The sequence below is a fragment of the Esox lucius genome, chromosome 2 (genome assembly GCF_011004845.1).
Source record: "Esox lucius isolate fEsoLuc1 chromosome 2, fEsoLuc1.pri, whole genome shotgun sequence".
Lineage (NCBI taxonomy): Eukaryota > Metazoa > Chordata > Actinopteri > Esociformes > Esocidae > Esox > Esox lucius.
Genome location: NC_047570.1, coordinates 4,607,763 through 4,627,969, shown reverse-complemented (window position 1 = coordinate 4,627,969; position 20,207 = coordinate 4,607,763). Strand labels below are relative to the sequence as shown.

The 20,207-nt window shown below is 38.8% G+C and overlaps 1 protein-coding gene across 41 annotated transcripts in view; it reads right to left on the bottom strand.

Moving 5' to 3' along the window:
- The window catches only part of madd (MAP-kinase activating death domain), a 91,942-nt gene that overhangs the window by 20,205 nt on the left and 51,530 nt on the right, over nucleotides 1-20,207 (bottom strand). For 18 of the 41 annotated variants that reach the window (XM_034286804.1, XM_034286837.1, XM_034286797.1 and 15 more), the window contains 17 exons: nucleotides 19,764-19,772; nucleotides 16,347-16,403; nucleotides 15,244-15,416; nucleotides 14,681-14,916; nucleotides 14,325-14,484; nucleotides 14,056-14,091; nucleotides 13,740-13,840; nucleotides 12,972-13,192; nucleotides 12,491-12,744; nucleotides 12,143-12,282; nucleotides 11,852-11,965; nucleotides 11,181-11,219; nucleotides 9,533-9,580; nucleotides 8,475-8,534; nucleotides 2,209-2,323; nucleotides 822-1,008; nucleotides 576-726 (listed from right to left, as the gene is read on the bottom strand). In XM_034286804.1, the coding sequence (XP_034142695.1) occupies nucleotides 576-726; nucleotides 822-1,008; nucleotides 2,209-2,323; nucleotides 8,475-8,534; nucleotides 9,533-9,580; nucleotides 11,181-11,219; nucleotides 11,852-11,965; nucleotides 12,143-12,282; nucleotides 12,491-12,744; nucleotides 12,972-13,192; nucleotides 13,740-13,840; nucleotides 14,056-14,091; nucleotides 14,325-14,484; nucleotides 14,681-14,916; nucleotides 15,244-15,416; nucleotides 16,347-16,403; nucleotides 19,764-19,772 (2,101 nt within the window). Of the gene's footprint in view, nucleotides 1-575; nucleotides 727-821; nucleotides 1,009-2,208; nucleotides 2,324-8,474; nucleotides 8,535-9,532; nucleotides 9,581-11,180; nucleotides 11,220-11,851; nucleotides 11,966-12,142; nucleotides 12,283-12,490; nucleotides 12,745-12,971; nucleotides 13,193-13,739; nucleotides 13,844-14,055; nucleotides 14,092-14,324; nucleotides 14,485-14,680; nucleotides 14,917-15,243; nucleotides 15,417-16,346; nucleotides 16,404-19,763; nucleotides 19,773-20,207 lie in introns of all 41 variants that reach the window. The other 23 variants (XM_020054146.3, XM_034286888.1, XM_034286850.1 and 20 more) reach the window with 13 other exon arrangements.

Here is a 20,207-nt window from a genome sequence, read left to right as displayed (position 1 = left end):
AGATTGTAGCAAAAAAAGAAAGAATGAAACAAAGTTGCAGTTGGGGGTTTGAAGGTTCGTATAGGAAGTAGTCGGTCTTCTGTTCTTATGACCCAGAGTTGCTGGTTAGCTTCTTAATTAAACTGCAAACTCACTGAAGGAAGAGCACTCTTAAAATCTGAGGAATCAAACTAGAATTGCTTTAATAACATATTGGGCTTGTTTCGCAGACACGGATTTAGCCTAGTCAAGGACAAAAAAATCTAGTTCAACATTGATCTTGTTTTGTAGTCCTAGACTAGGCTCAATCAGTGTCTACGAAACCAAGCCATTATGTTTTTACAGCAGTTCCAGTTTGATTCCTCAGTTGGTTTTTCCAAGTCAGGATTTAGTAGGGAAAATATCCAGATTGCACAAATGCATGTACTTACACTATATCCTAATTATTTTAATAAATGATTTCAAAACATAATCAGGCATCAGTACCTCTAATTTTACTGGGAAAAATAAATACTTCAATCAATTTGTTGGTTGACTGTGTCCTCCCAGAGATAGATAAATGCCAATGCCAGTGGCAGATGGGCTTTGAGCCTTACCTTTGGTTTGGTAGTGGGTGCGAGCTATTTCCATCAGAACAAAGACGCTGGCCATGCCTCCAAGCCCGGCATTGGTGTATGAGTGCTCCAGACTTGAAACAGTACACTTAAGTATGTCCAACATGCCCTTGTACACCTTCCTGCTAATCTCCTGATGAAAATAACACAGGGTTATTCAGCTTTAATAAATAATAAGCTCCTTTCTTGCCCAACAATCTGCCCACATCTGGGGGTGGAGCCACTCACCACATCACGGATGACCTCTTGCCTGGCGTCCTCTTCCGTCTGGACAGCACGATTCAGCTTACTCAACACAAAGACACGCAGCTGCTCGTTCTCCAGTAGGCGGCGCACCTTCTTCATGTTGAGCCAACCCACGCCCTGGCCATCCAACACACTCTGAACCACCTCCTTCAAGAACTGCTGGTTCTCACTTGGACACATGGGCACAGATCTAGTTTTAGTCACTCTGATCACTCTCTCGGTTTTCAAGTAGCCATTGGCCCTTAGGACTGATGTCAATTTAATCCCGCATTGCTTGCTCTTTAGGGTTTAATGCTGAGAAACTTTGTGACAATTCCTCATGTAAAAAGTGGCCATAAGAAATATCTGACGGATTATCTGGGCTTTGCTTTCATATTTCTTTGGTACCTGAAAACCTCCCCAGTCCCTGCCCATGACAAACATACCCATAACATGCAGCCAACATAAAATAAAGGAGCTTCCAGCCAGTAACATTTCTTTATTATTAATTTGATATTCTAATATTTTGAGACACTGGATATTTGATTTCCATGAGCTGTAAGCCTTAATCATCAATACTGCAACCAAAAAGGCTTGAAATATTTCACTTTATGTGTAATGAATCAAGAATATATGAAGGTGTCACTTTTCCAGGAAAATTATATTTTTTTGATTCACCTGTATATATACACTGTACACATACACACACGTGCACGTGTATATGTAAAATGTTGCTAGTACACCGTTGTGAAAGCTCCTAATTTATATAAATGGAAAAAGGGACACCATTAATATACCGCTGACCTCTACCTGTGAACCATTAAAGTTGCGGTCACATTTTCTTAAGTATGGCAGTAGCAGCATCATGTTGTAGTGATTGATGGCTCATTAGTGGTGGAGTGAAATAAAGGGAGAAGAAATGCTTCTGTCGACTAAAACACAAACTTAGCAAGAAATCCACCTTTCAGTGAGAAAATGATCAAAGTCCTGATCTCAATCCTGTTGAGAACCTGAGAACCTTCTCGTAATTAGCGGTCAAAAAGCATTTTCCCACCAAATCTAAACAACCTGCAGAAAATCTGCCAAGACAAATGGGCCAGAAGCAGTCCGACACTGTATGCAAAGCATGTACATACTTTATAAGTATAAGCTGTTAAAGCTTTCTCAACATAAAACCAATGTCACTTAAAATAAAAGATTGTATGTTTCCATGTTCTGAAATTCAAAGGTAAAACTTTCACAAGGCATTTATAGGTCAATTTATATTATATAATTAACACATATAGTTTTGGTATAGCCAACATCATCACGTCATAAAGAAAAATAAAGGTGGTCACCTACTTAAAAAATATTATAAGTTGCTATTAGGTTGCTCTTAGGGGTCAGTTACCTGGTGTTGTTTGCCCGACCCTGAGGCGAGGGGGACTCTCTCTTTACCGTGGGACTGTGCTTAATGACTGATGATTTCTGATCAACAAGGGCCCTTGGAGGACCTCGAACGCCACCTGGAGGAGCCATATAGAACATTGAGATCTCTACAAAAATCACAAACACAAAACAATAACCAATGACAAGTTAGACACGTACAGAAATGCTAGCTGCCTTGATACAGACTTCAACAAAGCATATATACTCACTATAACAACTTGCTATTTTGCTGTAAAAAAATAAGCTACCATAACAAAACCAGCCCAATTCTGGTCTTTTCACTACCTGGTCTTTTGACTAATCAGATCCACTCTAAAAACTATTGTGTTAAAGTGAAAAGATAGAATGTGATGGGTGAAAAGACAAATGAGTGAAAAAAATATCAGGATTGGGCTGCCTATGTAAACGCAGCACAGACAACCACATAAAGGACTTTGAAAAAAAAAAAAAAATGGGACACATAAAAAGGACACCCACACAAACACACTTTCCCTGACAGGGATTCTAAGCTAATGACTTGCAGAGCTACAAGCTTACTATGCAGACAGTACGTGAGGGACATGTCACACAGGAGTCAAAATGGCGCTGTGTTTGGGCATCACACATTGGCAGATGACAAAGGCATGATATGATAGGAGAATGGTCGGCATAACAACAAGACAGACGAGTTATGCATCATGCAGAAATAAACAATTAAAGTTGGGTTGAACAACAGTGTTGGGATTTGTTACATTGAACAAAAGGAATCTTGCGACATTATAGTATTCCTTTGCATTGAAAGTAATAAATTATTTACATAAAGTAGTCACAACGACTCATTCAAGAGTATTTCTTTTGTTGTACTATTTTGCACATTGCAGAATAATAGTGAAGACATCAAAACTATGAAATGACACATGGAATCAAGTAGCAACCAAATATTTTAAAAGTGTAAATTATCAAAATGAATTTATATTTTAGATTCTTCCAACCTTTATGTTGATGACAGCTTTGCACACTCTGGGCATTCTCACAACCAGTTTCATGATGTAGTCACATGGAATGCTTTTCCAAGTCTTGAAGGAGTTCCTACATATATTTTTCGCTGCTTTCCCTTCACTCTGCAGTCCGAGTTATCCGGAACCATCTCAATGTGGTTGAGGTTGGGTGATTATGGTCATCTGATGCAGCACGCCATCACTCGCTTCTTGGAAAATAGCTCTCACACAGTCGGTCAGAGATGTGTTTTGGGTCGCTGACCAGTTAAAAAACTATTATAGTCCCACTAAGTGCAAACCAGATGGGATTGCGAATAACTGGAAATGCTGTTGTAGCCATGATGGTTGAGTGTGCCTTGAATTCTAAGTCACCGACATTGTCACCAGCAAAGCACCCCGACAACATCATACCTCCGTCTCCATGCTTCACATTGGGAACCACACATGCGGAGATCATACATTCACCCACTCTGCCTCACAAAGACATGGGGATTGGAACCAAAAATCTCAATGAGGACTCATTAGACCAAAGGACATTTTCACCAATCGAATGTCCATTTAATGTGTCTTGGCACAAGCAAGTCTCTTCTTATTGGAGTCCTTCAGTAGTGATATCTTTGCAGCAATTCAAACATGAAGGACAGATTTGCACAGGCTACAACGACCAGTTAATGTTGGGATGTGTCTGTTACTTGAACTCTGTGAAGCATTTATTTGGGCGCCAATCTGAGGTGCAGTTAATTGAAGATTGTAAATGATGAACTTATCATAGGCAGAGGCAACTCTCCATCTTCCTTTCCTGTGGCGGTCCTCACGTTTCATCATAAGGCTTGACATTCAAAGTTCTTTCATTTTTCCAGATTCCAAACAATATGTAATGTTTGCTTATTTGAGCTGTTCTTTCCATGACATGGACTACTACAGTACAGACATAGTAATGGTCTACTGTAGACCATCCTTACCTAATCACAACATAACTACTGGCTGAAAGGCAGGAAGGAAATTAAATAAACGTTTCATTGAAATGCATTCCAGGTTACTACCTCATGAAGCTAGTTGACAGAATGCAAATAGTGTGCAAAGCTGTCATCATAGGTTGCCTACAACCCTGAAGAATCTACAACCCTGTTTCCAAAAAGGTTTGGAATGAAATGATGTGCAAATTATTTAAACCCTATATTCAATAGAAAATTGTACAAAGACAACATATCAAAAGTTTAAACTGAGAAACGTTAAAGTTACTTGAAAAAAATATGACTAATGATAGCAACATATTTCAAAAAGGAAGGGACTGGGTAACAAAGGACTGGAAAATTGTATAATGCAAAAATAGATCAAGCCAGCACGATTATAAAGACACCTATATAACTGATAATTAGATGCAGGGAACAATAATGACTTGCAGTTAATTAATTATTGTGCCGATACACACATTTATATGAAAACATTCACTGAGATTTCTTTAATGAGACTTGTGAATGACTGATTCAATTCAATTCAATTGTTTATTTTAATGACTGTTGTTCATTCCAATGGCTGGGAGCAGAGTTCTCAAACATCTCTGCCTGTGTTCATGCACAATACAACATTTTCGTTTATGTTATTAAAGTGCACTTTTCAAAGCCAATTTTGTAAGAGCCAAAATAAATCAAAATTAGATCAGTATCGAACCGGGATCTGGTGAGCTGAAATCAAATCTGGAGATTAGTGCTGATACCAGCCCAAAGGAAATGGCATAAGCCACAACAGAATGCGTTGAAGGGAATTTCCTTTAAAAATGCCTATTTTCTGAGCCTAATGCAATGTGTTTAGATTAGCAGGATTATTTTGCATTTCGCACACTACATCTGGCTCTTAGCTCACTAAAATAATTATTTTAGTGGGGGGTCGTTGTTTTATGATTCCTAATATTTGGGTACAAACCCAGGCCATAGAGAATACCATATAAAAACATATTTCAAGATTTACTAGTTTTTATTTAAATATAACTTTCCCCAATACTACACAAAATCTTAATGTAACACATTTTTACATAAATAGAGTCGACAGATTAAACTGGGTATGACCAAAATGTCACCAATACAGTATCATCACCACCACCACCACCAATACCGTACAGTACTTACATTTTTTTTTTTTTTAAATAAGACCAACATCAAATGTGTACACAGTACATCCAGCAAATGACCATTCCATGGATTTTATTTCATTAAAATCCTCATATCAAGATATTTTTTACATTTCATATAAGTGTTGATTTTGGAATGGAATGCAGATGCTGCATAAATACACTACCGTTCATAAGTTTGGGGTCACTTAGAAATGTCCTTGTTTTCCATAAAAATATCATTTGAATAGAAAATGTAGCAAAATGAATAAGAAAAATAGTCATTAACAAGGTTAGAAATAATTATCTTTAAGACAAATAATGTGTCCTTCAAACTTTGCTTTGGTCAAAGAATCCTCCATTTGCAGATATTACAGCCTTGTAGACCTATGGCATTCTAGTTATCAATTTGTTGAGGTAATCTGAAGAGATTTCACCCCATGCTTGCTGAAGCACCTCCTACCAATTGGATTAGCTTGATGGGCACTTCTTAAGTACCATACAATCAAGCTGCTCCCACAACTGCTCAATTGGGTGGAGATCCAGTGCCTGTGCTGGACACTTTATTATAGACAGAATACCAACTGACTGCTTCTTCCCTAAATAATTCTTACATAGTTTGGAGCTGTGCTTTGTGTCATGGTATGGCATGGCGTTGCAAAATGGAGTGCTTGCCTTCCTTCTTTAAGATCCCTTATACCCTGTACAAATGTCCCACTTTACCACCACAAAAGCACCCCCATACCATCATATAGCCTCCACCATGCCTGACAGATGGTGTCAAGCACTCCTCCAGCATCTTTTCATTTGGTCTGCGCCTCAAAGATTTTCTTTTGTGATCCAAACACCTCAAACATAGATTTGTCTGTCCATAACACTTTTTTCCAATATTCCTCTGTCCAGCGTCTGTGTTCTTTTGCCCATCTTAATCTTTTCTTTTTATTGGCCAGTCTGAGATATTACTTTCTCTTTGTAAGTCTGCCTGGAAGGCCAGCATCCTGATGTTACCTGTTGATGTTGAGACTAGTGTTTTACAGGTACTATTTAATGAAGCTGCCAGGACCTATAAGGTGTCCGTCTCTCAAACTAGACGCTAATGTATTTGTCCTCTTTTTCAGTCGTGCACTGGGGCCTCTCACTCCTCTTTCTTGTCTGGTTAGAGACAGTTTACGCTGTTCTGTGAAGGGAGTTCAGTTTCTTCACAATTTCTCACATGCAATAGCCTTAATTTCAAGAATAGAGTGACAAGTTTTCTGAAGAAAGCCTTTGTTTCTGGCCATTTTGAGCCTGTAATCGAACCCACAATTGTTGATGCGCCAGATACTGAACTTGTCTAAAGACCAACACAACAGTTTTTAGCTGTGCTAACATAATTGCAAAAAGGTTTTCTAATGATCAAGTAGCCTTTAAAAATGATAAACTTGGAGTAGCTAACAACATGCCATTGGAACACAGGACTGATGGTTGTATATAATGGGCCTCTGAATGCCTATGTAGATATTCCATTAAAATAATCTGCAGTTTCCAGCTATAAGTCATTTACAAAATAAACAATGACTACACTGTATTTCTGATCAATTTGAGATGTTACTTTAATAGACAATAAACCTACTTTCCTTTCTAAAACAAGGACATTTCTAAGTGACTCCAAACTTTTGAATGGTAGTGTATATCCCCTGTACAACTTTAAGAACACGCCTTTCACTTAAGACTCACAGTGAGGAATGTAAAGGGAAGAAAAAAACAGGGGAACGGAGGGGGCGGTTACCTCGGCATTTGCAACCAGTATTAATGAAACTGCAACCAGCATTAAGGAGACAAGGCTTTAAAATAAAATAGTTTAAAATGCTGACATGATTCATAAAGTACCAGACACAATACATGACAAGTAACTAATAATATTAACAAACAATTTGAACATAGTTCAAACCACTCAGTTACTCATTAAAGTAATGTATTCATTTGATGTGTCAGTGCTGTTAACCCCAACACTGGTCGTAAACACAAATACACAGATAAAGCGAAGTATAATTTCAATTAACTTTCCCAAAGGGGTTCATATTTTAGTCACGCTGCACAGTTAGACACACAGTAAAATTAACACACAGTGCCATGGTAGAAAACAAAATGGTGGATCACAACAGGGATTGGGCCGGTGAACAATATTAGTATCATCAAATGGATTATAATATTGTTACGCATGCATAACTTAGGCTAAATGTTGAGGAATTTAAAGTGTGGATACAAATAAGTGCATTCAATAAAATCCCTGGGCTCCTAGTCTTTCATAAACATTGGCTGTTACCAGAATATACAAGTCAATGTTCTGCTTGTGTAGTGTTATTTTGCCTATATAAAAACGTTACCAAAAACCTTGCCTAAAAACTATGCCATTTTGCTATTTCAGAAGAATAGTTATACAGAAAATGTTGCACAGTAAAACAAGTAGCACAGCATATAATTCCATGCCATTTGATGATTGCGGTACAGATACTCAGTTCTAACAACAGTCAGCTTAACTTGACAAAAACAGGAACTAGGAGTTTATGTAGTAAGACAGAACAAGGCTCTTGGTGCTTCAAGACTGCTCTCTAATTCTAGTATGAACAGTGTTTAGCCCACAAGACTGGAAGAACGATGTCATGCCTTACATTACCCTCAGGCTACCAATTTTCACAGAAAAAAGCCTGTCTTTGATGGCAAGGTGATAGAAGGTCTAGCCGTTTGTAGGAGTGTGTGTGTGAGAGAGACAGAGACCAAAGAGGGTCCAAACAAGAACAGTTTCTTGATTGGCTATAGGAATACTAAGAATGCTGATGTTAACCTACTTGATCAATGTCTTATTGTTTGATACAATGTGGTGGAATGAACCTTGGTATCATCTTGGACATGATACACATAATACACATTGCACCGCTACTAACAACCTGAGATTTTGAGGGCCCAACCCCAACTTACAGAAAGTGACATGGCAAAGATTAGTAATTGGTGAAAGACACTAGATTGGATGTACAACGACTAATGGTATCTCAATGGTACATGTTAAGTGACAGAGGAGTGTGACAAGCTGAGAGAGGAAGATGCTGGGAGTTGACTGGCTTGGAGAAGCATGCATCCCACACAGATTTAAAGGGCGGAACCCACCTTCTGAGCTCCCCGGGCCGGCCTCAGTTATTATCTCCATTAGAGAATTTAGCCCAAATACTGGACACAAAACCCAGAATTAGTGCAGAGCAACGGAAAGGACAGAGGACACCAGCCCAGACAGAACCCGTCTGAACATAAACCAACAACACAGATGGCACATGCATTACACACTTTGAGAGAGCATCCAGGGAGAAAAGAGAAGAGCTTAAGAGTGAGAGAGAAAAAGAGCAACAGCAAGACAGAAAGGCAGAACAAGGTAAGTGGGGCAGCTAATATTATTATTAAAATATATAGATATTTGTTTACATTGTGACTACACCTCTAAGCGAGTAGCCATTAAATTGAATATTGCATGTGGCAATTTAGACTAATTTTGTTAGAGTCCCATTGTCTTCTATCAATAATCTAGCGCTGGGAGAAGTAACATTTAGTTGCGTATATTCATAAGACCGCAAGTCTAGGGGCCCTCTGACCACAGAGGGACCTCAGACAGTGAACCCAGTAGAATGATGGAAAGACACTGAACAAATAAGCGAGCAAGCCAAAAAACAGACCCGTAAAAGGAGATCGGGTTTCAGGTCAGTTTCATTTCAATTCCAGTCCAGTTAAAAAATAAATTGTACTTCAACGAGAAATGCTCTAAGAAAGTAATGGGTAATTTGCAACACTGAAATTGAATGTCAATTCATCCCCAAATATTGAGTAGAATTGAGAAAGGACGTTTACCCCAACTAGTCAGAAAAAACAATTGAAGAACACCCCATTGCAGTGAAAATGCCACATCAAAGAAGGATCATATAAATGTTAAATGAATTGGCAGATAAGTATGCCGTCTATAAATGTGTTCATCGTAGCGCATCCGACTCCCACCAAACAGAGGAATGACAGGGAAACAAAAGGATGGGTACATGGATAAACACGAATAGAAAATGCAGGTATATCTCCTACTGTATTACCAAATAACTATGGATATAGACAGGTAGGGTAATAAAAAGGTCAGAGAAGCAGGAACTAGTTGGGTTCAAAACAAACAACCACACCAGACAATAACATACCCGGGCTGTCTGGACCCGAGCTACCGGGTGTACTAGCTGGGCTGTCATCTGAACAGTTAAGACAAAACAAATTACCATCAAAAATGCAGTTGTTCTACACAGAGTCAAACACATGCATTTCTTCTTCTCTCAAAAATGTTCCCATAACGTTCAGGCAACCATGTGGGATTTGGAACATTGAAAACAGGGATACTTGAGAGAAAATCAAGTTTTGTCAGGCCCTCAATCGACTGAAATGGTGGACGTGTCATAATCCCCATAAAACCTAGCTGCAAAATGCAATACTGTTTCTTACCGGATTTCACCAATGATTTTTCCCATAAGGAATTTTAGAATCTCTGCAAATAAGGTCTGTGCTTCGTGTAGGCTTAATCTGGCTCGGCTACTTAATAACCCTGTAAAACTCCCAGGACAAGTTGACGATTGTGGGCATATTTACTTTTGTTACCTCTACAAAACGTACATGTTAATAAACAACACAGAATACCCAATGTAAGGCTACAATTCCCTCAAGTAAACCTACCTACATTGATTCTAACCAACATATGGAAGCTAACGTTGACCCATGCAAACATTTCAAACCGTTGTGCGGTTGTATTGAAATGTACTGCAAATAATGACGCAGGGTCAGTGATTATGAAAGCATAAAATGACACAACCAAGACAATACATTCATTAACAATATTAATGTGAATCTGAGATTGTGCAGAGTTATATAAAATCGAAGTCACCAACCGTTTTAGCCAAAAACGTCTGTCATCTATCAAGTCCACCATCTTTAACTTGTTAATGAGAAGACTACCAATGATAAGTCACATAACTGACAGACTGAAATTGTATGCTTTCTGTTCTAGTTGACTTGTTAGCTGTAATTGGACTTATCAACGTAGTGAGATGCTAACCACCACAAAGTGGGTCTTTTTGCTAACTGTCGTAAGCATGGGCTAGTTCAGGGTTAGTGTACTTAAGAGTTTTCTGAAAGTCCACATGTGGTACAAGAAAAACAATATTCATTACTAAAATGAGAAACTACAATGAAGAAAAGTGAAACAATATTATTTCTTTACATACATGATATCTGCTATATTCTTGCTAATTTACTTGCCAATGGTACTCGCTTGGAGGGAATGGTGGAGGATTTTCCTGCAACCACACACTGTACTTGGTGATGACATCAAACATAAAGCGTAGTTCTGTAAGATTAGTGGCAGATTAGAATTCCATATTTCTTTTGATAAAACTAGCTAAAGCCCACAGAGCAAAATAATGTCAAAGATGTCCATTCAATGTCTTTTCCAAATCCTTCGCTCGGTGAGAGATACTGATTTTGAGAGATACTGACATTGAAGTCACCTTGTCCTATAGATATTTACAGTTATCAAAATGGTGAGCTGGTGTTAGCCCACATGAAATACAGACCTTATTTGAAGTGAGTCTAACAGTCCCCTATGGAAGAAATGAATGGTGTAATAACAGAAAGAGAGGCTATTCCAGTTGTGCCGCTAGATTTAATGGGTACTATGACCCATACTATTTCAGCCTATATCCATCTAATGCTGTACATCAACTTAGCAGTCCAGAGGGGGACAAATACAAATTTAGAATGAAAAGGTAATTCATTCTAAAGAAAATACATATTTCTACAAACCTTCTTCAATTTCTTCCTCTAGATCAAAATTTAAATATTCTTTTTTTGGAAAGAAAATAATTAATAAAATTAAAAAAAGGGGAAAGGCAAAAGGAAAGAAGATGAAAATCAGCAATACAAATTAATGCTGTGCTGTGGAGGAACACAGATGGCTTTCCAAATATTTTTGCATTAGCCCTGAATTTGAACTTGACTTAAGTCATTGTAACACTTTTAGATTGTCTACTCTTTTGGTAAATGGCATGTCTACTTGATTCTACATATCAGGTTAAGAGATTATCTCATAAGCAAATAGGTTATGCTCCAGGTGTCTAAACAAGATATACTCTAGTGTTATAGGGTATAGTTCTAGGTATTTGAAACTGGGTTGATAAAAAAACATGCAAAACATGAAAAAAACTAAAGCATATCCCTTTTAATTTCTCCAAGAGCTGAATGACAACCCTTTTAATATACTTCCTGCCTTCAATTGACATATCTGACCACAAATCGGCTATAGTGTAGATACTGAATTGAACAGAAAACAAGAGAGGAGAATAACACCACAAAATGAAATGGAGGAGATGAGATCATGGATAAATGAATTAATAAAGACAAAGATGAAGAGGGTGGATGAGTAAAGATAACGTGAAAGACAAAGTGCCGGATGGAGTGGAGCATCATTACTGTACCTTTGAGATTGGGGAAGGGCCCGGCCCCGGCTGCCTTCTCCCTCAGCCCCCCCTTGTTGGGTACAGCCAGGTTGGAGAGGCTGAAGCTTGTGCCATGGTTCTTGTACAGATTACCTGCGGCGATGGATACAGGTGCTCAGGTAATGGGACCCATCATTCGACCAATGCATTCTGTAAGTATCAACTGTACTACGTTTGAAAATGAACAAACAATTGCATAACTAAACCATGGCCCATTCAGATCTGTGATAATCATTCAAACTGAAATAAAACCTGGTTGAGGATACTCACTAGCAAAGGACATGAGGCCCCCAAAGCCATCGCTGCTGTTGTTGGAGATGGTAGAGTTTGGAGAACTGTTGTGGGAGTCGCCCTCTCCATCAGACTCTCCAGGCAGCTTCAGGCTGCTGGGCCTAAGGGGGCGTTGAGGTCTGGAGAACAAAATGTGTTGGTCTGGTGGATTGGCATGTTCTGTGAGCGCAGTTTTAAGACAGCTACACCAACCAGAATATCTCAGGTAGAAATCCAAAAACAAATTGTATGTGTATGTTTAAGCTTTGTTTATTTTAAGCAAATAAAATTTTCACAGTTTGTAGCAAACTATAATTTTTCATATGTGCAATGTTTGGCGTATCATACTTGTTGCCATTGAGATTCTGGTTGAACCGGGGCGTGTAAGTCTCTTCTTGGTCTTCTACATCAGCGTCCTCTTCAGCAGGGAAGCCATACTGAGGCTCAAAATACGGGTTGTCGTACTCTCCCTTCTTATTGGCAGGTCCCACCGAGGCAGTGTCCGGGGGAGGTCTAGAGAAGGGCAGAGCACCCAATCCCGGGACAGGGTTCTGGAGCGCTACACTGGCCGATGCCTCAATTTCAACTGGCTCCATCTGCTCCTGGATACAAACACCAATAAACTGTCACTTAAGGTTTAGACCAAAAATATGAGAATAACGAATGGGAGAAAAGGACAAATATTAAGCAAATGTACACAATTTCCATAATGATTTCATGGTTAAGGAAAAAAAATCCTAATTGCCAGTTGCCAATATTTTCAGTTGCTAAAAACATACTGTGTTAACTGAATCATTTTGTAATAGAGTAAACTGAGCTGTTCACTGACATTGGTGACTCCTTGGATGATTGTGCTGGGGCTGGAGCTTGCAGTTGTGCTGGAGCTGGAGCGGAGGGCTTGCCCATCTGGAGGTTCGGGAGCTCCATCAACCCCGTCAACCAGAGCCTTGTCTTGGGGGAGAGGATCGTCTCCTCCCTTGAACTCCTGGAAGTCCTGGAACTCCACTTCACTGGCATCTCCCAGTGCAGCATGAGTTGGGGGATCTAGATCTGACAACCGAAAGTAGATATAAATGGACAGGTGCAGATAAAAACATGTAAGAGGTCCAAACATTGCCAGAACCATTGCCAGAAAAGGTGCTTATTTTTGGATTACTATTGTCATGACAGTAACATATTACCAACAATCACAGGCTTAATCTCTTGATACATATTAACAAACTACTAAAACTTAATACATTGATTAATGAACAGTAGGTGTATAGTAACAATAGGATATAGGTTTAACTTTAGTTAGAAGGGACCAGAACTGCTGGCGGTGCATTTGGCTAATGACTGGCATCACAAATGTATTTTTTAATATACATTTTGGCATTTGCACTGGACAATAAATTAGTGAAACACAAGAAAGTAGGTCAGACTCGAACCCAAGCCACAACAGTACATTTGAAATTGACATTTTGGTTGTCAGAAAGCCATTGTCCAGATGTAAACACTCCAGATATTAACAAAATGTAACAACAGAAGGCTGATTACTCCCTTACTTCCACAGTAAGCCATCAGAACATAGAGCAGAAAGATCTGTACAGGAACTTACTTGTTATGTCCCCTTGGATGTCACACTTGATCATCTCGCTCACCAAGTCTCCAAGTGATGAGTAAGAAGAACTGGAATCATCGTAGCCAGTCTCACTGTCGCTGCCACAAAGACAAACACAGAGTGGCATTACTGTGGAGGCCATTTTATTGACAGTGAATGGAAAAACACACTGAACCTTTATCTCATACTCAAATAAATCAAAATGTTTTGGCGAGACTAGCCAGCTAACCACTGAACTACTAGTTGACTACAGGCTAAGTATTGTTCACCACCTAGCTTCTAATGCATTTACCACTGACATTCTATAACCTACCATGCCGTTCCTTCTTTTATGTCTCCGTTTACCGAACTTGGAAGACACCCACGATGCACACATACAAAGACAACTGAACGATCAGACACAGGACTTCCCCTAAGGTCAAGTTTTTATATTCAACTACATTATGTTCTAACATTTTCCACATTGCAAAGGTGTTTTTAAACTTCTAATAGTACCCAGCTCTGGAGAAAAAAAAGTATATTGAAGATTTTGTCAAGTGTTGGCATAACATCCGACCACTGAGAGGGGTCAGAGGTTTTTACCTATCATCTGTGGGGTCAGAATCATTGGCCTCATCCTCGAGGGGTCCACTCATGGCCTCAGCTAGCTTAGAGCTGCTGTCGTATACACGGTAGAACACAGGCTGCAACTGGTGAGCATACCACTTCGGCTTGTCTCCGATTAAGGATGGGTCATACACGTCTGTGGAAAACAGACAAACAAGAATGTGTGTATTGCTCATAGAAATATTCAGTACTGCACTTCACGCCATAACATACTTTTTTCTCTAAACTCAAAACTATAAATATAAAATCTGGCAAATGATGGTTCGGAAATGAAAAACAAAGCATCAGCCAGTGCATGATACACAGCAGGTGTGTGAACTAGGGTGACTCACTGTTGTGGATCCTCTGAAAAGCCAGGTTAGTGGGGTTGAGGGCCCACTCTCCATAGTACTCTACTGCCTGGGTGTGTGACAGCTTGTCAGCGAAGGCTGAACGACGGGGCCTTGAGGCCAGAAAGGATGTGGCTTGGAAAGCCACAACTGGCCGGGGGAAAAGGCGCAGTGTGCGTGTGTGCATCTGGAAACCCTGGAGCACATTGGGGGAATTGAAGAAGCGCACCATTGCAACCCTGTTGGAATAGGAAGCAAAGAACAGTCAGTCTTCATTGACTAATTAAATGACAATAAAAAAAGCAAACATAAAACTGTTTGCATGGCATAATTTTGTTAAAACAAATTATTAGGAAATTTTGGAAGTGGGAACAAAGGTCAATCCTGAAGTCGTGCATACGCAAATTATCTGCAGTCATCAGGAACTAAATGACAAGGAGTACAAGTGTACATCAGGTCCTAACTGGATTATTCAACTGGGCTTACATTTCTAATGGAACTTTACAACCATGCAAATTATTATAAAAAAGTACTTCAAAAGGGACGAAGTGAAACGAGAAGCTTGCCTGGTGGCCACATCCACAGAGTCCACGTCATTGCCATAAATGAGAGGGTTGAACTCTGTTGAGGAGGGTGAAGCCTTTTCCCGCCCAGGTGGCAGAAGGGGTAATTCCTGGCCCTCTTGGAACTTCTCCAGGTTCAGAATGGGCTGTGTGTTGAGACTCATGCTGGCCAAGGCCTAGAGCAAGTAGAGAGGCTTTAACCAACACACTGCAGTAGAGATGAGAGGAGGGGGTCCTCCACCTTCACTAGGGGGCACTCTCACGTAAGGCATCAGCTAAACAGTGGCGCAATATAGTGGTCTTGAAAAGACCAGTGTGGACCTGTCTGTTTTGGAGTTCAAAATGATGCTGTGTTGAAGTACAGGAGATTGGGGAACAACTAAAAAAACATTAGGAAGTCATAGCTTTTCCTTTTGGTTATTACAGCCTATTTGTTCATATTTTTTAACTTAGTGATGCCTTATGTATTGTTATGTTTTCTAATAATACTAAATACTAATAATAGTAATACTAAAAATATAACTAATATAGCATAAGGGAAATGCTGGGTTGGTTCAACGGCATTTAATGTTATAAGCTGACCAGTGTTTAGGGACAAAATGTGCAAAGCTGGTTTCCCTGCAAGTTAATCAGAGTAGTGAATGTTTTCTGCTGATGCCTGAAATGGGAGCGTCATTTGGAAGAGGACATGGGAAGGAGCGGTAACAAGGGAGGGAATTCACTATTCTGGGATCACTGCAGACTCTCATTCAGTGTTTGGCAGGAAATTAGCACAATGAATGCTTTGACGGCCAGGGTCAATCCTGGACACAACCTATGTTTTACAGCAAATGGCTGCATATACACTGTTTGTTTACAAAAACTAACTGAAGACAAGAGAGATGCACATACAATCAGGCATGCTCAAGCCAGAACAAAGCAGCCAGTGGAAAGTCTGCAAATGAATGATATAGGTGTCTATGTTTCCAGTCGGCCACTATATCTCAACAACTTGAAACTTGAGAAATGAAAACAATAAATAAAGCAACATAAAAAATTTTGGTTTGGTGAGGGAGTTTATCCGTGCAAGGAGCATGGCACATTCCACAGAAGGAAAAATTAGGAACCTTATTGTCAGAAGAGAAGATCTGCTTTTGGGTGATCACGGTCAACCTAACCAGACACTTGGGAAGGGGAGGAGAACAAGAGAAATGCCAGGAACACGATCACATGAAAGGCTGAGCAGACCAATCGCTGAGCAGGATTGGAACAGGACTAGGGCTGCACATTATGGACAAAAAAATCATATTGTGATTTTTTTGCTTGACATTGCGATTGCGTTTTGACTTGCAACACGATAAACAACAACAATTAACATGTCCTTTTGATGTGGTTTAGAGCATATCTTTGGCTAAATAATGTGACTGGCTCTGTTATTGCTTTATGTCTCAGTAAGCTCTTCTCACATGGAGTTACGCTGGCAAATGAAGGGATTATTGACAAGATCGGCGGCTGTAGGGTTGTGTGTGGTGCAGCAGTAACCCTGCCTAGCCCACCCAAAATAAAAATTGAGTAGAATATTAAAAGTAATGTATTGTTGGAAGTATTTTGTCTGAACATGTAAACTGTATAAAAACAGACAACCCACTTTTGGGAGTTTCCGAATTCAATTCAATAAAAAATGAGTAGCCTATAGCATAATATGCAAATTAGGATAACTTGGGCATTCTCTCTAGTGTTCCATGGGCAATTTTTTACACTTTGTATATGCCTTAGGCCTATCCATTTCATAGGATAGTGTCTAGACTATTCAAATTACGTTTCTCAGACTTGATGTCTTACTGTTAACTATTTTAATGATTTTTAATTACTGCACTTTTCATATCAGTTATAAATGTGAATGTTTATAGCTTGTAGGCAACGCTTTTCTATAGTGTAAAGGATAATTTTGTTAGGCGATTTTCTTCTATGCTCTATTGACTATAGCTTTTGCTATAGACTAATAAATAAAAAGTGACCTAATTTATTGGTATGACTGTGCATATTTAGAGTTAAATTACATCTTTACCAATATGTCCATTAAAATAGCAAATCCCACAACCACCGTCATGAAACAGTTCCGCTGCCCCTGATTATTGTTTGGTTGGTCTGGGCTGGGTATGCGATTTATTTATGTTTTGTCAAGAGACTTCTTTGCCACAAATTTTTCAAGCAAGTACCTATGGCACTGTCTCAGGTGTTGAAATAAGTTTGCTGTGTTGCCTTGTGTTGTTCCAACCACCGTCTTACAGGTTTTGCATACTACATTAGTTTGTGACATCTCTCAGGAATCCAAAATATTCCCAAACAACAGAAGATTACTTATTTTACGGTACTAAATGTCCTCTGGATTAATTTTCTTAAACGTTCCTCTTCCTCTCCCTAACTGCACATTCTACTCTGCACTATTCTTTTGCAGTGTGCATCTTTGATGTTTCTGATCAAAATTAGAATATGCTGTAGAGTGCCTGCACAGCTAATATAGCGTCTATGGGATATTTTAAGAACAGAATAGTAATCCATTCATTTTCATCTATTTCAGCCTCAGAGAGAATTCCTCAAAATTTATGTTTTCAATACACACTTTAACTCACTTTTAATAAATTGGGATGAGTGACAGGCGTAAAGAGAACAATGTATTGATTGACTGATTCAAGAGAAACAGCTCGACATTTGAATAGTAAACGTTTATTATCTTAAAATAGCAAAACATAGGGAAAGACGTAAGAACGCTTGTATGTTTTGACAGACAAAATTGTGCTGTTCGCTTGACAGGCTCCAACCTTTTTAATAACAATCTGAATGATTATTTTCAAGTAGGCAAACAGATTCTAAAATCAAATCTAATAAACTTTATAAAAATATGAACATGACTATAGCGAGGATAGCACATCAGTATAACTTATTATTTGGATTGAGGTTAAAATAAAACCCCAAATCACAGGTTTCTGCAGTATAGAAACTGCACATGTTCAGATCACGATTTTATTATGATTTTGATTAATCGTGCAGCCCTAAACAGGACATGACAAAAGACAAAAGACTATGTGTCCAATTCCTTTTAAATAGATTATTTTCCCAATCTCCCCTTAGTCCTGACTACTAAACTACTGAAAAGGTTGGGATGCTGAAGCAACATGGGAACCATGACTACACAACAGCCTTTCAAATGGGTTTTTGCAGACAAAGGGAGAAAGGAAAGAAGTGCCATTTTGGAGAATTGGGACATAGTCTGAATACATTAGAGGAACAATGACAGACAGGTACAGCGAGAGAAGTGCAAGAGAAAAAACATGTTTTACAGAGGTCAAACCATGACACAGAAGTGAGAGAGACAAGACAGACACACGTAAAGATGAGTACAAAAAAACAGCACACAAAAAAGGGATAGTAATGCACCGCGCCACATCCATCAAAGGTTAGCCACTGAAGAAGTCTAGGGGATTAACTGTGGGATTACCATCTGGGAGTATAACCAGTGGCGAGATGATACTAGGACACAGAAAGGAGCAGATCTCTTGACAATAAAGAAAAATTATAAAAATATTTTTCGCTTTTGGGGGTGTTTACACCATCCATACACCCCTTAACAAATGTTCTCCCCTTAAACAAAAAACTTGTAAGATGCTGATGTCACTCCCTGTGAGGTACTGCAGGGACCTCCTTTACACTAGTTAGTTTCTGTGTTGGAGAACTTAGAACTGATTTAAACCTTCCATAACAGAACCTTCAGCCATATTCTTTAAATTTGCTTCTTACCAGAACAGACTTTTGGCCTTGCCTCATCTTATTCAATCACACGACACATGGGTGTAGGGGCAAATAAATCACATACAAATACATCACTGGTTCTGATTCAAAACATATCAACTAACTGTGAAATGTAGGGATTGTCTAAATGACATGGTAAAATCAGGGGAACTAAGTTTAGAGAAATACACAACCAATGAATGATGACTGATGAAGAGTTAAGATGCTTTAAAGGTTCAGATGTAGCAAATATTGTCCACATTGAAGATTAATAGGTTTTGCTGTTTATTTTAACAATGTTTATTTGCATCCCTTTTCTTCATAAAACATTGTGTGGTTAATATGCACATAAAAATTCTAATAAACTCTAAATGCAGATGATGAAAATATTGGGCAATGTTAGGGGCAAAATGTACTAACACTAGCTTGTGATATAAAGATTTGGGGTGGGGTGTGACAGATGTCCACAGAATGTTATTTTTTTCTTAAAATGATTTAGTCATATGTGCATACATTTTTACATATGCGTCAAATCCCCAATCCTGGCATTTCAAGCAGCACACTCTACCAACTACACCATACAGTACCAATGCTAAACTGTGTTGTAGTTCTACAGTGGAATGGTTGACTAACATGCAAAACGTGTCAAGGATAAGGTTCTGAATCAGGACCAGCTTCTAATCTACAATCTTGTTAGTTATCATACTAGAGTTGTTACTGAGGTCCCAGAAAGTAAGACCTAGTATCTGCTTTACCTCCAAGAGCTAGCGCATGCAAAGAAAAGAGAAAAAGAAAAAACACTTGTTTCGTTAAGACAATGCTCAACTCCCCAATGCTCCCACACTATATGCATAGTATGAGATGGACGATTAGAGAACAAGGACACCAATGAGCTTGTTCAAATAATTCAATTATCTTGAAACATAAAAAAGTGAATAAAACACTAACACATAATATTGCAGAGTACTACATTCACTGATTATAACACTAGAACCGCCAAATGCCTACACCAATTGAGTTTGAGTTTGTAATAAAAATGAAACTGCCATTTCGATAGCTACACCTTCCTCCTTCTATTACTTTTCCTAAATAGGTTTATATTAGTGTTCCGTTGTCAGAATTCTAAACTGACAAACAGAAAACTATTTAAAGACTATTTACCAGTATTTTTAACCTGTTTTCTGACTTAATCTGCCAAC